Source organism: Hemicordylus capensis, chromosome 9 (assembly GCF_027244095.1).
Source record: "Hemicordylus capensis ecotype Gifberg chromosome 9, rHemCap1.1.pri, whole genome shotgun sequence".
Lineage (NCBI taxonomy): Eukaryota > Metazoa > Chordata > Lepidosauria > Squamata > Cordylidae > Hemicordylus > Hemicordylus capensis.
The window spans coordinates 513,712-528,789 of record NC_069665.1 but is presented as its reverse complement, the minus strand read 5'-3'; the positions used below and the strand labels follow the sequence as shown (position 1 = coordinate 528,789).

General features: G+C 58.6%; 1 protein-coding gene across 3 annotated transcripts in view; it reads left to right on the top strand.

Annotated features, from left to right (window-relative positions):
• The window catches only part of FHOD1 (formin homology 2 domain containing 1), a 36,473-nt gene extending 31,553 nt beyond the window's left edge, over window positions 1-4,920 (top strand). For all 3 annotated transcript variants that reach the window (XM_053271449.1, XM_053271448.1, XM_053271447.1), the window contains 4 exons: window positions 57-249; window positions 403-565; window positions 1,223-1,399; window positions 1,800-4,920. In XM_053271449.1, the coding sequence (XP_053127424.1) occupies window positions 57-249; window positions 403-565; window positions 1,223-1,399; window positions 1,800-1,882 (616 nt within the window). In that variant the 3' untranslated portion in view covers window positions 1,883-4,920. The remainder of the gene's footprint in view (window positions 1-56; window positions 250-402; window positions 566-1,222; window positions 1,400-1,799) is intronic.
• The last annotated feature ends 10,158 nt before the right edge of the window (window positions 4,921-15,078 follow it).

Below are 15,078 nucleotides of genomic sequence, written 5' to 3'. Positions count from 1 at the left end.
GTGTCTCCCAGTCAGCCCCTCTCTCTCTCTCTCTCTCTCTCTCTCTCTGTGTGCAGGTTCCGTTCCTTCCTCCTGTATCTGGGCTATGAGCCGCGTGCGGTGCGGGACATGAAAGTCACGGGCTTCTGCCTGACCCTGCGGGAGTTTGCCCTGGAGTATCGCACGTGCCGAGAGAGGGTCCTGCAGCAGAGGAAGAAGCGGGCCGCCTGTCGGGAGAGGAACAAGACCCGGGGCAGGCTGATCACTGAGGTGCTTGGCCAGGGCAACACCCCCCCCCCCCGTGGCCCTGCTTGGCCCCCGAAGCCGCCTGGCTAAGCTGGGTGTGCAGGCAGCTGCTTCCCCAGGGGAAGTGCGGGGGGGGGGAGCCGACGCTCACCCGGCGTGCTGCTTCCCTCCCTGCAGATGGAGCGGTTTGCCAACATCAGCCCGCCTCAGGCCAGTCCCGCGCCAGCCGTGCTCTCTGCCAGCCCAGAGCAGAAGGAGGAGGCCGCCAGCCACGAGAGCATGACCAGCATCCTCATCCCGCCCCCAGAGCCGTCTGGCCGCCGCTCCCGGGCCAGCCGAGGTAGGGAGGGCTCCTTGGGCGTCCAGCCCCCTCTTCCCTGCAGCAGCCAGGCCTTGGGCCCCGGGCTGGGGCTCATGGTGGCTGGGTGGACTGTGGTGCTTCATCTCCCTCCCCCTCCCCCTCCACCGCCCAGGGCATTGAAGAGGGGTGCCCCCCGGCTCCCTGTCGTCCCCTGGGCATTCCTCCTCGCCTGGGCTTGACCCCCCCCACTTGCTAAGATCAGCCTGCAGGGATGTTGTTCCGTCCAGGAAAAACAAGGAAGGGTCATCGTTGGCAGCCGCTCTGCACCTTCCCCTGGAGATCCAGCGAAGCCTGAGCGGCCCCTTCCCCAACCGCTCTTGGCCCCTTTGGGCTGGGCTGGCTGGAGGCGCTGGTGCTTGGGCCTTTCTGCTGGGAGGAAAGGAGGTGGCAGCAGCCCCGAGGCCAGGAGAATGCGCTGGCCGGCATCCGGTCGAAGCACCCCTGGGGTTTGCATTGCTCCGCCCCGGCTCGGGACTGCCTGCCTGCCTGGGGGTGGCCCCTGGGTTGTGCAGATGGACTTGGCAGCCTTCTCATCTTGGCCAAGGAGCCTTTGGGGAGGGAGCAGCCCGAAGCCTTGAGTGGCGCCCGCCTGCCAGAGCGGGGCAGGCTTGGTCCTCATGAGCGCATTTCTTCCAGGCATGGGGAAGCAGAGCCCCCCCAGGGCGCCTGCCCCCCCGGAGGAGGCGGCCAGCTCCCCCGAGGACGCCTCCGAGGAGATCATGGACCGCCTGGTGAAATCCGTCACGCAGAGCACCCCTCCGCGGCCGGGCGCGGGGAAGGAGCGCAAGCGCTCGCGCGTGAACAGGAAATCCTGTAAGTGCGCCTCTGGAGTTGCACGGATCCCGGAGGCAAGCGGGGGGCACCTGCGTCCTTCCTCTTGCACAGACGGGTGCAAGCACTGCTGTGCCGATGCAGGCGGGCTGAGCCAGGCGCAGAACTGGCTCGTATGGCTGAGGTTGCACAATTCAGGAAGGGCCAAGAGCTCCCCCCCCCCGGCATCCCAGGGTGCCGTCTTCCACTGCCCCCCCTGGCAGCCCCCCGGCAGCAGCGGCACTTGTTGGCCAGAGCTGAGCTCCTCCTCCCTTGCCAGGACATGGGGGGGGGATGCTGATGCTGACACTGGCGGTTGCTCCCCCTCCTCGTGGGCGGCCAGTGCTGGGGAGGGGGCCGGGCCGGGCCAGTGGCCTTGACCCCTCTGTGCCTTTCTCCGCAGTGAGGCGGACCCTGAAGAGCGGCCTGAGTGACGAACTGGTCCAGGCCTTGGGCCTGGCGCAGGCAGCCGGAGTGGCCGTGTGACGAGCCGAGGAGGAGGAGGAGGAGGAGGATCAGGATCAGGGAGGCCCAGCGGCTGGAGGCTGGCGCCTGGCAGAGAGCCCTGCGGCCGCGCTTGCTGGGGCAGCCCAGGAGGGCCCGGGAGGAGAGGGCCACCCCCCCCCCCGGCCAGAGGGTGCCGCCTGCCTCACTTCCCCGGAGCGGCCGGCTTCCCCCCTCCTCAAGGAGGCCCACTCTGCCTGCCAGTGGACGGTATTACGCGTGTGTGTTTCGGGGGGGGGGGCTGTTTCCGTCCAGCGCCTGGGAAAGCTGGCTTTGGGGCCAGGCGCCAGGCCGCCCTTCTGCTTCAACCGGTTGAACTCCCAGAATCCTCTCTGATACGGCAGCTGCCCGGGCCCTCCCTCCTGGCCCCTTGGCCAATGATGGCCTTGCAAGAGGCAGCTGCAGAGAGCGCTTCCCTCCCGGTTGGGAGGCTGGAACAGGGCCTGCGTCGCCAGCGGGCCCCACAGGCCCCCTCCCTGCCCCGGTGAGGGCGGAATGGACGAGTCGGGTCCTGCTGCCGCCGCCGCTGTCACAGGGCGTAGACCGGCTCGGGACACTTGGCTCCGAGGGGAGTTCTGGGATGCTGCCGATTTGGGAACAGGACAAGGGAGGAGAGTGTAAATGTTGACTGCAAGCTTCCAGGTCACACAGAGCTCAACTTCAATGGAAAATAAAGGCTGTTCCTGTACAGGCTGCTGTCATCCTGGGAAAGCGGAGTGTTCCTTCAAGGAGGCGGCCAGCAGGCACTGCAGCCTCGGCCTCACCTGCTGCTCCTTCACCCGCCTGCAGATGGAGATGCAGCCCCACAGCTGTGAGCCCTGCAGGCGCCTCTTGGCAGCCTCTGCACACACACACACACACACACACACACACACAGGGCCCTCTGGGCGCCCTCCCCACCCACCCCGCCCCCTTCCTCCGGCTTCCCCACATCCCCATCTTGCCTAAGAGGACTTCCGTGAGACCAGCCGCGTTTCTCAAAAGTGGCCTTTGCACTTCCAGACTAAACCGGCACCCCTTCGGTGGGCTGCTTGTGAGCTGCACGTCGTCGCAGGTGAAAAGCCTCCCCCCCCCCGGCCAGCTTTTCTTTCCCCTTCAGATTTCAAAGCCAAGCCCAAAGGGAGGCTGTTATGGATACACCCACCCCCCCCCCGCAGACCCCCCAAGCGGCCATGGAATGGAGACGTGGCATTCGAGAGCAGACCCCGTGAAACAGTTGACTGGAGCTTGCAGGCTGTGTCACGTGCAGCAGGGCGTCAGTCGGGGAATAAGCCCGTCAAGACTCCCAAATCCATCCGTTGCCAAAGAGTTAAGAGGCGGTGGGGCTGGCTGGCAGCCCCTTCTTCCCGCTAGGGCCATCCTGAGTTCTTGAGGGGGGGCCCTTGGGGAAGGAAGGCACCTTTGTGGGCGCCCCCCCCACATCCCACCTTCTAGCTCCCAGGCCCACCAGACAGAAGCCTAACCGTAGCTCGGGACTCCAGCTGCTGGAGGACTACAACTCCCATCATCCCCAGCCACAATAAATGGATTGGGCCTGGTGGGTCAAGAGCCCAAAGGGAAGGGCCTGCTTGACTTTGCCCACCCCCAGCTGCTTTTGGACTACAACTCCCATCTCTCTGGCTGCGGGGATGACCCTCTTTGCAGGGGGCCTAGTAGGCACCACCCTCCCCCTGCAGTCCCTGCTTGCCTCTGCACCACCAGGGCTGCACAACTCTGGCCCAGACTACAACCCCCAGCACCCCTCGTTGTGGCCCACTGTGCCTGGGGATGATGGGGAGGGGGGTTGTCCCACAGCAGCTGGAGGGCCAGCGTTGTGCAGCCTGCCCCTGCTTGCTCTGGGGCTGCGCTGAGCAGCCAGCATGCCCGGCCTCTCCAGCCACAAGGCAGTGGCGCCCCCAGAGTTGGCCCAACCAGGTGCCCTGCCAGCTGGGAGTTGCCCGGGGGCTGTGGCAGCCTTGCTGGGGGGGGGTGGTCCTGCTTCAGGGCCAGCTGCCTCCCCCCCCCTTGTGGCTGCTTGCACAATAGGCTGGCCCTGGGCAGGCAGGAAGGGGAAGGGGGCCCTTGGCTGACCTGGGGGCCAGAAGGGCCAGGGGCCATGGCGGGGATGCTGGGAGGAGAGCTTTGCAGGCCTCCTTGGAAGAAATGGTGGAGCAGCCAGCGGGGGGCGGGGGGGGGGCGGAAGAATGGCAGCTATGCGGCAGCCTGACAGGCCCTCGGCTGCGCCCTGCCCTGGAGGGAGGGAGTGGGGTGACTGTCTGCAGCTGTACCTGCAGGGAGATGGTGAGGCGAAGCCGGCCAGGCTGGGCTTGGGCGCTCCTAGGTGGCTGCTAGGAAGGGAGCCGAAGCCAAGGCGACCGGCTGAGTGGCCACGGGGTCCCCTCGTTTATGGGCCAGGCCAGGGCGGCTGCTCCTTGTGGCTCCTGCCCCTGCTCATAATCTTCGCGGCTCCGCTGTCCTGGGCTTTCGTAAAGCTGACCAGTCCTTGGGGCTGCAGGTCGACTCAGCCCCCCCGCCCCCCTGCAAGGCCCAGCCCTGCCTGCCAAGACGGTCTCCCAAGGGTGCTTTTTCCTTCCTACTGCCAAGTTCACCTTCCTCCGGCGTTCTGTGCTTTCCCCACTCATTATACTCTAGATGCCTTTCCAGGGTGCTTTCCAGGTTCAACCCTACAACAGGGTGACTCCGACGGCTCTGCAAAGTGTGCTTCCATCCTGCCTGTGTGGTGACACCGCAGTCCCTCCCCTGACAGCAAGGGGCCCTGCACATTTCCCAAGCCGCCTTTCGGATTTTATCTGGGGTTATAGTGCTGCAACATTGCATGTGCGTTGCAAAACCGTAGCTGTATTTTCCCGCTTGAGAGTCTGGGGATCGTTTTCAATACAATCCTGCCAAGTTGAAGCATTTTACCCCCTTGCAGCGTGTCACCTGGAAAGCGCCCTGACCTAAACGTTTTGTTTTTAAGGACTGTATATCCTGCTTGTCAAGTAGCACAATACTTCAGAATTAAAACAAATAAAAGCTGCAGAGCATAACAAATACAGCATTGAACAAAAACAAGCTGACAGCCAAAATGAACAAAGCAGCAGCAGCAGTAGCCCCCCAAAAGCCCAAGGCTGGGAAGTGGGGGGGGGCTTTGGGTCTCTGGCAAGTGGGAGGGGGTGAGCAGCTTGGCCTTCAAAGCAAAGGGCCTCACCCCACTCAGGCCTTCTTGGCTGGATTGTGAGGATCGCCCCTAAGAAGGTCGTCTGTGGGGTTCAGGGGCCCAGACAGGCCTCTTGCAGGAGCTGGCTGGGCAGAGTCCCCACCAATGGCCCCACTTCAAGGCCAGGCCAGAGGTGTCCTCGGGGGGGGGGGGACTTCCCAGCACTGCCTCCAGACACTTCCATGGGGCTGCTTCTTCCTTCTCAAGGAAACCTGCCGCCTGGCACACCCTGTGGGGCCAGCCAGCTCCCTCCAGCAGCTCAGCTCTGAACCGGAGGTCATGCAGAGAGAAAAGCAAGAAGCAAACCCCAAGGGGGGGGGGGTGCTGGGAAAGGGGCTTGCTTGTTGACCCCTGTGGAGCAAAAACCACTTCCCCGCAGGCCACAGTCTCACACTCTGTCTCTCCTGTGTAGGAAGTTCTATCTTCAGGCATTTTCAATATTTATTTTAAAAATGAAAAGGGTGGGGGACCCATGGGAGGAAATCAAGAACCGACATGCCTCCCCCGGAACAGGAACGGACCACTGGGGCAATTAAGAGAGGTGATGATTCAAGGGGCAACTAATGAGCTTCAGTATTAATTAATCCATAACCATTTTGCTTTGCTCAAGTGGAAGCAATAAAAGGAGCAGAACCAGCAAGCAAGCAAGGAGGAGCTTTTTGCTAATCTTGGAAGGGACTTCTGCTGAGCGAAGGATTTGGGCCGGGCGGGTGGCTGGCTGCTGGCTCGTGCATCTCTTGGTGAAGTGTGGTGTGGGACCACCCCCACCCCACCCTGGCCTCAGCTTGCAGCTGGTTTTGCCAAAGCCACCTCTCAGGCCCCCTGTGGAAGGAGCAGGGGCGTGCTTGCTTGGAGATGTGGCCCCATTGCTCCCAGCAAGAGGCCGCTGCCGCCCCGCCTGGAGTCTAGCGAGTGGCACCCCAGAGAGGCCAGGCTTGCCTCCTGCCTCGTGGCCCATTCATGGCCAGCGGGGTGTGCAGCCCCTCCCTCCCTCCCTGCTCGTGCTCAGGCTTCCCTCACACCCAGGAGGGCAAGAAGTTTGGCTTGCTAAACCGAAAGCAAGGCTGCACTGGGCCAATGCACCACTCGAGCGAGGAACTGGCTGGCTTGCTGCGGAATGCAGTACGTGCAGAAGCAGAGGACACAAGCAGCCTTGACCTTGAGGGCTGGTTTCCAAGAGAAGCAGCCGGAACGTGCCCCCCCCCCGCATTTTAGTGAGACTGACTGGTTCTGAGGAGAACGCTGCCCCCAAGTGGGGCAGGGGTGGCGGCGTGTTTTGGAAACAGCTGCGGGGGGGGGGGGCTGTGGCGACCTGACGGGTGTTGGCTGGAGAGTGAAAGAGGACACCTGAAGGTGAACGGCAGCCGGAGCAGAGGTGGCAGCAGCGGCAGGGGTGCTTGGGGGGGCGGGGTGCCTCAGAAACCCAATGGGCCAGTCAGCGGCCAAATGGCTCTGCCTTCCCAGCTGGAGAGCGCCTGGGAGGCCTCGGCTAGCTGCCCATCTCAGCACCTGTCTTGCGTGCTGGTTCCTGGTGGGATGGACCCGTTTCCTGGGAGGTCTTCTGAGGCCTGCAGCTTCAAAGGGCTACGTACAGAGCCTTGGGCAGGGCAGGGTCCGGGGCACGTTGACACTGGTCAGCCGAAGTCATGGGCCACGGAAGAGGATCAGTTCCTGGGGAGGGGGAATTCAGACGGGCCTTCCCCATGGTTACCGCCTCGGCTGCTCCTGATAATCAGATAAAGCTCAGGTCAGGGAAGAGATCCTTGGCTGCTCGTCCAGTCTGGCAGCATCGGGGCCAGAGGGAGGGCTTGGGACCCAGGTGTCCTGGAGTCCCTCCTTGCTCCGGGCAGGAGTGTGTGTGCCCTGGCGTGGGGGGGGGCTTGTTTTCGCAGCATTTAAATACTTCATCACTTGCTCCTGCAGCAATTGGCGGGTGGCTCCCTCTCCCAACCAGCGGGGCCTCCACCACCCAAAGGCAGCCCCTAGCAAGGGCCGCAGGGAGTTGCTTCCCCCCTGCGGAATGGAAGAGAGGAGGAGGCCCCCCAGGCCAAGGCCAAGAGGTGTGATTAACCCTTCAGAGAGGGAGGAAGCAAAGCTGCTGCCCTCCCTGTCGTCAGGCCATCCCCAGGGCCTGGTGGGAGTTCAGCCCCCCCACCCCCCCAGCGTCTCAGGCTTCCTGCCTCCAGGGGTCTGTTGTCGAGCTCCAAAGGGCAGCCAGCCGGGGCTCCCGCCAGGGCCTGCTCTCCGCCCCCAGAAGCCCCCCCCCCGCCACTTCCACGCTGGACGCTTTAGGGCAGCGCGCGCGTTTGCGACACCCTCCCACGGATCATCGCGCCGCTCTGCCCAGTGATCCAGTGGCAGCCGTTTGAAAAACCTCCCGGAATAAAACCATCTGGATCTGCGAAAAGTGCCCAGAGAGATGCAGTTTGTGCCGGCCTTTGCCGGTGGGGGGAGTCGTGGCCGCCCTAGACTCCCTTGAAAGGAGGTGAGGAGGGAGACCGTGCGATGGGAGGCAGGGATGCTGATCACCCCCAGCACACGGGGGGAGAATGCCGGGCAGGAAACCCCGACCTCCAGCTATCACTGAGCGGGTGGGCTGCTTCTAAGCACACAGCCCCCCAACTCCCTGTCGTCGTCGTCGTCTTCTTCTTCTTCTTCTTCTCCTCCTCCTCCTCCTCCTCCTCTGCCAGGGAGAGGGCCAGACTCCTGAGGGCCCCCACCCCCCTCCCCTGGCTATGCCCTTGGTGCTCGCCTAGACCCAGAGATCTGTGGGCACAGTCCAGGCACTGAGCCCGCCAGCCCTGCCCTCCTCCTCCTCCTCCTCATGGAGCTCTGGGGTTTGCCACCTTGGGGCCTTTTCTCCACGGGTGACACCGAGGGGGCAGCCATTGGGGGCTGCTCTGGCGCTCCCTCCTCGCCTGTGCCATTTGCAGAGCGTGTGGCAGTTGGGCTGCTGGCAGAAGAGCTCCTTCCCGGGCAAGGCCGCTCCTCAGGCCCAGGGAAGCGCAAGCCTGAAAGGGCTCCCACCGCAGGGGGAGTGTGTCTCGTGCCTGTGCGGGCGGGCGTGCACAGTCCGACCCTCCGGCTGAGCTGAGTTATCGGTGTTTTGTACTCCTGCATTGTTTCCGTGGTGTTTTGTATTGTTTCTGTGATGCTGGGTCAATGACCTGAATAAAGCATCCATCCATTCACTCACTCAGAGCCTCAGGCCACCCGGGTCACAGATGAATTGTTTATTTGTTGATTCATTTATTATTTCCGAATTTATATTCCACTCCTCCTCCAAGGAGCCCAGAGCTGCGTGCAGAGTTAGGTTTCTCCTCACAACAACCCTGCAAAGTGGATTAGGCTGAGTCTGGCCCCGGAGTCACCCAGCCAGTCTCGTGGCTGAATGGGGATTTGGACTCGGGTCTCCTTGGTCCTAACCCAGCACTCTAACCGCTGCACCACGCCGGCTCCCTTTATCAGTTGGTGTGCCAGAGCTCAGCCCTGCCTGTCAACACAGGCCCCCCGCGTCAGGGGCACGACCCCTTCCTTGGCAGTGCTGCCCCCTTGGCTGAACCAGGCCGCTCTGTGCTGCCGCTGCCGCTGCCCTCAGATTCTCAGCCCGGCTGCTACGCCCCAGAAAAACCACCCTGTCCAGTTTGCTGCTGCTCAGCAGAGGCGCCCTGGCTGGTTGTGAAATCTGTGCGTCTCTCGCTCGCTCTCACACACCCGCCACAACTCCCTGCGGAGGAGCTGAGGTTGTGTCTGTAGCAGATGTGAGTCGCCGCGTGTGAGGACAGAGACCCCCACGTCCCGTCCCCCCCGCTCCGCCCTTCGAGCAGCAGTTCTCAGGTGCCTCCCGGCGGCCCCAGCCGGCCGGCCCAGGAAGGGGTCGAGCAGCAGCCCCCACGGGTGGCGAGCACAGCAGCCTGGCCCAGCTCTGGCAGGGCTCCCGGTCCCACGGCAGCAGCCCAAGGCCCTGGTGTTGAATCTGGCACAGGCGAGGCGCTCTCCTAATCCCCAGCAAGCACACGCCAAGGGGCATGCGGGGGGGGGGGAGGCTGGCTCCGCTCAGCAGCACAAAGGCACACTGGGCAGCCCCAGACGGCCGGGGGGGGGGGAGCTGGAGGGCAGGCAAGAAGAGGCACCTTTGCAGCAGCCCAGCAGCTGGGGGCGGGGCTGCCTCCTATGTCTGCCCCCCCCACTGCCTGTGGCTTCAGGTGGGGGGGGGGCAGAGGGAGCCTGCCAGGCCAGGAAGAAAGGCTGCCCAGCCTGGGGGCGACTGTGCCTGCTGCTGGGGCCTCACGTGCCCCTGCAGGGGGCGATTGCTCCCCTCGACTCTCTTCCACTTGGAACAGACACTGGAGGAGGAGGTGCAGGTGCCCCCGGCTGGCTTCTTGCCTCCCTTGCTGCTGCTGCTGCTGCTGCTTTTGGAGATGGGGGGCTGCCGCCCACTTGTCTTGCTGGCCTTTCTTTCCCTTGCTGCTGCTCTTGGCTCTCCTCCTTACAGTTTCTGTAGTTCCATTCCTGTTGCCCTGCATGCCTCTTGCAAGGGGCCCTTTGGTGAGTTCCCTTCCCTTCCCTGGGACAATTTCAGCCCAGGGGGCACAATTCCATCCTCCTCCTCCTCCACAGCAGCTGTGGAGCCACCTGGTGTCTTGCATCAGTCAGGAACGGCCCTCACACCTTGAGTGTTCACGACCGCTCAACACAGATGAGACCCACACACAACATCCATCCCTGGTCACTGGATGGGGATCCAACGATGGGGATCCATCGCTTGGTCACACATTTAGTGTGACCAAGTGGGGCACTGCCATGTGCAAGTGGAGGACCGCCAAGGAAGTCCAACACAGATGTGTTGGACTTCAGAAGAGGGAACTTCTAAAAAATGAGGGGACTGGGAAGCAGGAAGCTGGAAGGGAAAGTCAGGAGGGTCAAATCACTCCAGAAAGTATGGAACTTAATAACAGAAGCTCCGTTGGCATGTACACCAAGAAGGAGGAAAGGTCTCACCACATTCAGGATGACACCAGTGTGACTGACAAGCAGAGTCAGGGAAGCTATAAAAAGGAAAAAGACTTCCTCCAGAAAATGAAAGTTCTGCCCAAATGAAGAGAACAGGAAGGGACATAAACTCTGGCAAAGGAAATGCAAGGAGACAATAAAGAGGGTAAAAAGAGAATTTGAGGAGCATATAGCTAAAGTGACAAAAGCTTTTTTAAATATACCAGAAGCAGAAAACCAGGGAGGGTTTGGACCCTTAGATGATGAGGGTGTGAAAGGGTTAGGGTATAACAAGACTGCAAACAAGCTAAATGAGTTCTTTGCATCTGTTTTCATGGCAGAGGATACTGACCATATAGCCACTGAGCTTCTCAGGCTTAGATGCTGAAGAACTGAACAGCCCTGAGCCATTTTGGAAGGGCGGTATATAAATCAAATAAATAAATAAATAAATAAATAAATAAATTTGAGTTGATGAGATAGAATGTTCTAAACTGTCTTGGAAAACTAAAAATTAACAAATTGCCAGGGCCAAATGGCATCCACCCAAGAGTTCTGAAGAACTTCAAATGCAAAATTTCTGATCTCCTAGCAAAAATATATAACTTGTCCCTACAGTCAGGCTTTATACCAGAGGGCTGTAAAGTAGCTAACGCAAGTCCCATTTTCAAAAAGGGATCCAGAGGGGATCTGGGAAATTACAGGCTGGTTAGCTTAACTTCTGTACCTAGTAATTTGATGGAAAGCAGACTTAAGGACAAAAGTGTTAAGCATATAGAAGAACAGGCCTTGCTGAAGGAGAACCAGCCTGGCTTCTGCAAGGGCCAGTCTTGCCTCACTAACCTTTCGGAGTTCTTTGAGAGTGCCAGGAGGCATGTGGATAAAGGTGTTCTGGTTGACACAAGTATACGTGGATGTCTAAAAAGCTTTTGACAAAGTTCCCCTGCAAGGCTCTTGAGTAAACTTAGCAGTCATGGGATTCGGGGACAGGTTCAATTGTGGATTGGTAATTGGTTGAAGGACAGGAAACAGAGGGTAGGAATAAATGGACAGTTCTCTCAATGGAGGGAAGTAAGAAGTGGGGTCCCCCAGGGATTGGTACTGGGACCAGTGCTCTAACTTGTTCATAAATGCCCTAGAAGTTGGGGTAACCAGTAAAATGACCAAATTTGGAGATGACACTAAACTATTTAGAATAGTAAAATCAACAACAGATTGTGAGGAGCTCCATGACTTGGGAGGCGTGTGGGCCCACTAGGCACTCTCGCCACTGTCCCTGCCATGCTGCCGCCGCCACATAGCAATAGTCTTAAAATTAAAAAACAAAACAGATTTAACTCCCCCCACCAAGCGCTTTACTTGTAAAGGAGAACCTTTGCTGTTGGGGTGGCAAATCTTTGGCTGCCTATGGGTGGCAAAAAGCTTAATCTGCCCCTGTATTGGCCACCTCCAGCCTCAGAGGCAAGATGCCTCTAAATCCCAGTTTCAGGGGAGCAACAGCAGGAGAGAGGCCATGCCTTCATCTCTTGCCTGTGGGCTTCCCAGAGGCATCTGGTAGGCCACTGTAGGAAAGAGGATGCTGGACTGGATGGGCCAAGTTGTGCCTGATCCAGCAGGGTTAGAGTTAGGGTTAGGGTTAAGTTTTAGATTTTATGTCTGTAGTGATCAGCCTCCCCTCCCTCTAAAGAGTTAACAGAGAATGAACCCTTGTCTTGACTGGCATGCTAGTGAACTCCAGGGCAGCCAATCAGTATACCAGATGGGTGGGACGTAGAGATCTGTCTCTGGGAATTCTGGGAACAAGAAGGGCAGTCTCTGAAGGAGAGAAGCGTGTGCGGAAAGGTTTAGTGAGGGGCAATGAAGTTTTGATCCCTCATGGTCGAAGCCAGCATGGAGGTTTCTCTCATGGAATAACTCTGTAGATCCTTAAAAGAAAGGATTGCAGGAAGCTTGGTTCTCATCAGGAATTAGGTGAGTTCAAGGACAAGGGACTTCAGCACAGGGAACAGTTTGTTTAGTCAGGCTGTGCATTAGGAACTTATATTTCTTTGTATAAGAAATAAAGTGCCTAGAGACTTGCGTTTTGGGTGGTATACACATGTGTTAAATACATAAATAATAAATAAAATATATCTATGTGCTTTTGCATATTTTGGATACTGTTATATTATTGTTTACCTGCAATGTAACTGAAATAAGAAACACTAGTCTACATGCATCACACCTAGGGTCTTGCAAAAGCCTCTGTAAACATTTAAGCGTGCATAAAGACAACTTAATTTTGTAACTTACTAAATATTTTTAACTGTTTCTAAAAGCTGACACAGCCTCAGACGGAACCAGTCTGCAGTAATTGAAGAAGACTCTAACCATTTAAGCGTTCTTAAATGCAACCTGTTACTGAAGCTTGAGACAACCTATTTTTTGTAGCCTTTTGAATAAAAGTTTTCTTTTTCTGGTTTTTGTTTTTACTTTTTACAAGGCTCTCAGAGTGGGTTTTTAAACTCAGTAGAGGAAGGGGGATTTCTCTGGTGCAAACATGTCCTCAAGAGCTCAGCAGCTATCAGTTTTTCTCAACCCGTGTAAGCTTACACGTGGAAAGTTTTTTTGTATTTGCCCAATACCCAGTTACAAAGGGACCTTGGATAACAGCACCCAATCCACTGGTCCAGTTCTCTGCAAGTTTTAGGGTGCTTGGTGGCAGCATGTTGAATCTACCGGGAATACAGAATAGTTTTATTAGAAGCCCACTGAGGCAGCTCAGCAGGGATGATGAGGCATTTTCTTTCCCTCTTGTGAGCTAGCTCTGAGACAAAGGCTTTAATCTGCTACAACGGAGCAGCCAGAAGCATTGTCCCTTGGAGCACATTCTGCAGCTGAGCTGTGTGTGTCTACTCTCGTGGCGAGCCCAGAGCTGGGGTTTTGGGGGACCCATTCGAGTCCAGCTCCACTGACAGCAAATGCCTCCCCTGCAGCCCCTCTCAAGCCATGGGTGGAGGGCGGAGAATGGTAAAGGGAACTTACTGAAGCCAAAAATGATCCAGAGACAATGCTGCTGCTGTCACCGCCGCCAGTACCATTGCTGCTGCCACAGCCACTTCCCTTTGCCTTCCAGCAAGCCTGACCTGGAAGCTCTTGCATGCATAAGAGATGCCCTCTGCTGGCTTGCTGCTGTTCAGACAGAAGCTGGGTTCACACGTAATGCCAAACCAGAGTTAAACGTAGCCAAGGTTTCAAATTGTAACTCAAAATCGCATTGCAGACGTTCACCAAACTCCAGCTCCAGGAGAGCCCTGCCCTGCGACTCAACCTCCGAGGCAGATCCCAGCAAGTTACATAGCCAGACTGTGGGCAAAGTGTCACCACATCAGCAGGGCGGCCGTGATTGGCTACGAACTGGAAGGGGGTGTGCTGAGCGCGATTGTGAAGTTTTGGAGTGCTCCACCTGCCCACAGCATGGAAAGGCCATTTAAAGCCCTTTAAAGGCCCTGCCCGGCCTGGCCAGCGCTTCTGCCAGTGAAGGCACTGCGGTCCTCAAAGTAGCCTCACACACCCTGATAGTGCCCCTCAAGCACAAATTCTCAGTGGGGGAGGGTTGGGGTTGGTATTCTGTTTTAATTAAGAGAGGGGAGGAGAACACTGAGGCTTCCTAGGAAAGGAAATGTAGATGAGGTAGGGCAAAGGATGCTGGGGGGGGGTCTGTCCCATCGTAACCTAGGGAGATGTCTAGAGGGGTAACCCTGGCAAAGCAGTCCATGCAGACCCAACTGAAATCCTGCTGTCTGGCAGCTTACTGCCGAGTGGGCTAGCCCTCTCATGAGAGGGCCAGTGTACTGGGGAAGGTTGTACCCCTGGAAGGCCCCCAACTCTCAGTGGTAAAGAACAGATAAGATTCTCTGCAACCTCCCCCACCCGTCCCTCTGTGTACGTATGTAGATGGGGGCGGGAGACACTGGGACAGACCTTCCAACCCATCCTGGACTCCCGGGTCCGGCCCGGCATTGCACTGTATGCAGATCTGCTGCTGCAGGGAATCGCGAGAGAGGGGAGCTTCCATTCTCCATCCACCCCGGGAAAGCGGGGTGGGCGTTCCAGGACATTGGCAAGGGTACAGATGGCCACATGGGCAGAGGGGCTGGCAGGGGGCACGTTTCGGCAGGCGGGGAAGCACTCGACAGGATACCCCTCTGCACGGCTTCCCTCCACCCCACAACCTGCCTCTCTTTCAAGCCCGCGTGGCCTGGCACTCTCGTGGGGGAAGGGGTCGCTTTGCCCTCTGGCATCCGTTGTGAGTGCTTCTGGCCGTTCTCTCCCCTCCCCTCTGCTGGTCCTTCTCATGAGTTATGTGGGGATGTCCCCATGGCCTTTCGCCCTCGGCCAGGTGGCCATATCTTTGACGAAGGAGCTCCGGTCCCCACTACTGATCCTGGTGAGTAAGCCAGGAGAGCGAGGACCCCCAGTGGGGAAGGGGCTGGGTCCCCCTTCCCCAACCTTCCTGTGAAAAGAATACAGTGTGGCTGCTTGGGAATCCCTGCTGGGGGGCTGCCTTTTAAAACCTTCCTGGAGCACACCCTCACCCCCCCAACCCATTTGCAAGGACAGGGGAGAGACCAGGTTCAGGCATGGACCTTTAAACTTATTGCAAGTTCCTGGGTCTGGCCCAACGTGGCACTGTGTGCAGATCTCTGGGTGCAGGGATTCCCAGGAGGGGGGAGCCCTGGTTTCCAGTGGCCCCCCAGGACAGTGGGGTTGCACTTTGGGGCAAGGGTGCACATCTCCCCATGGGGGGACGAGCGAGCAGGGCGCAGGGTTTGGCAGCAGCTTGGTCAGTTGCTGAGACGGGGACAGCACTCAGGGACAGCAAGGACCCATCCCTGTGGCCTTCCGGAGCATCCTGGCAACAAGTCCCCTGAACCTGCCACTCTCATGAGAGAGTGGTCCGTGGGCTAATGGGCCACTGTTGCAGCACACACTGAGAGCGCCACCT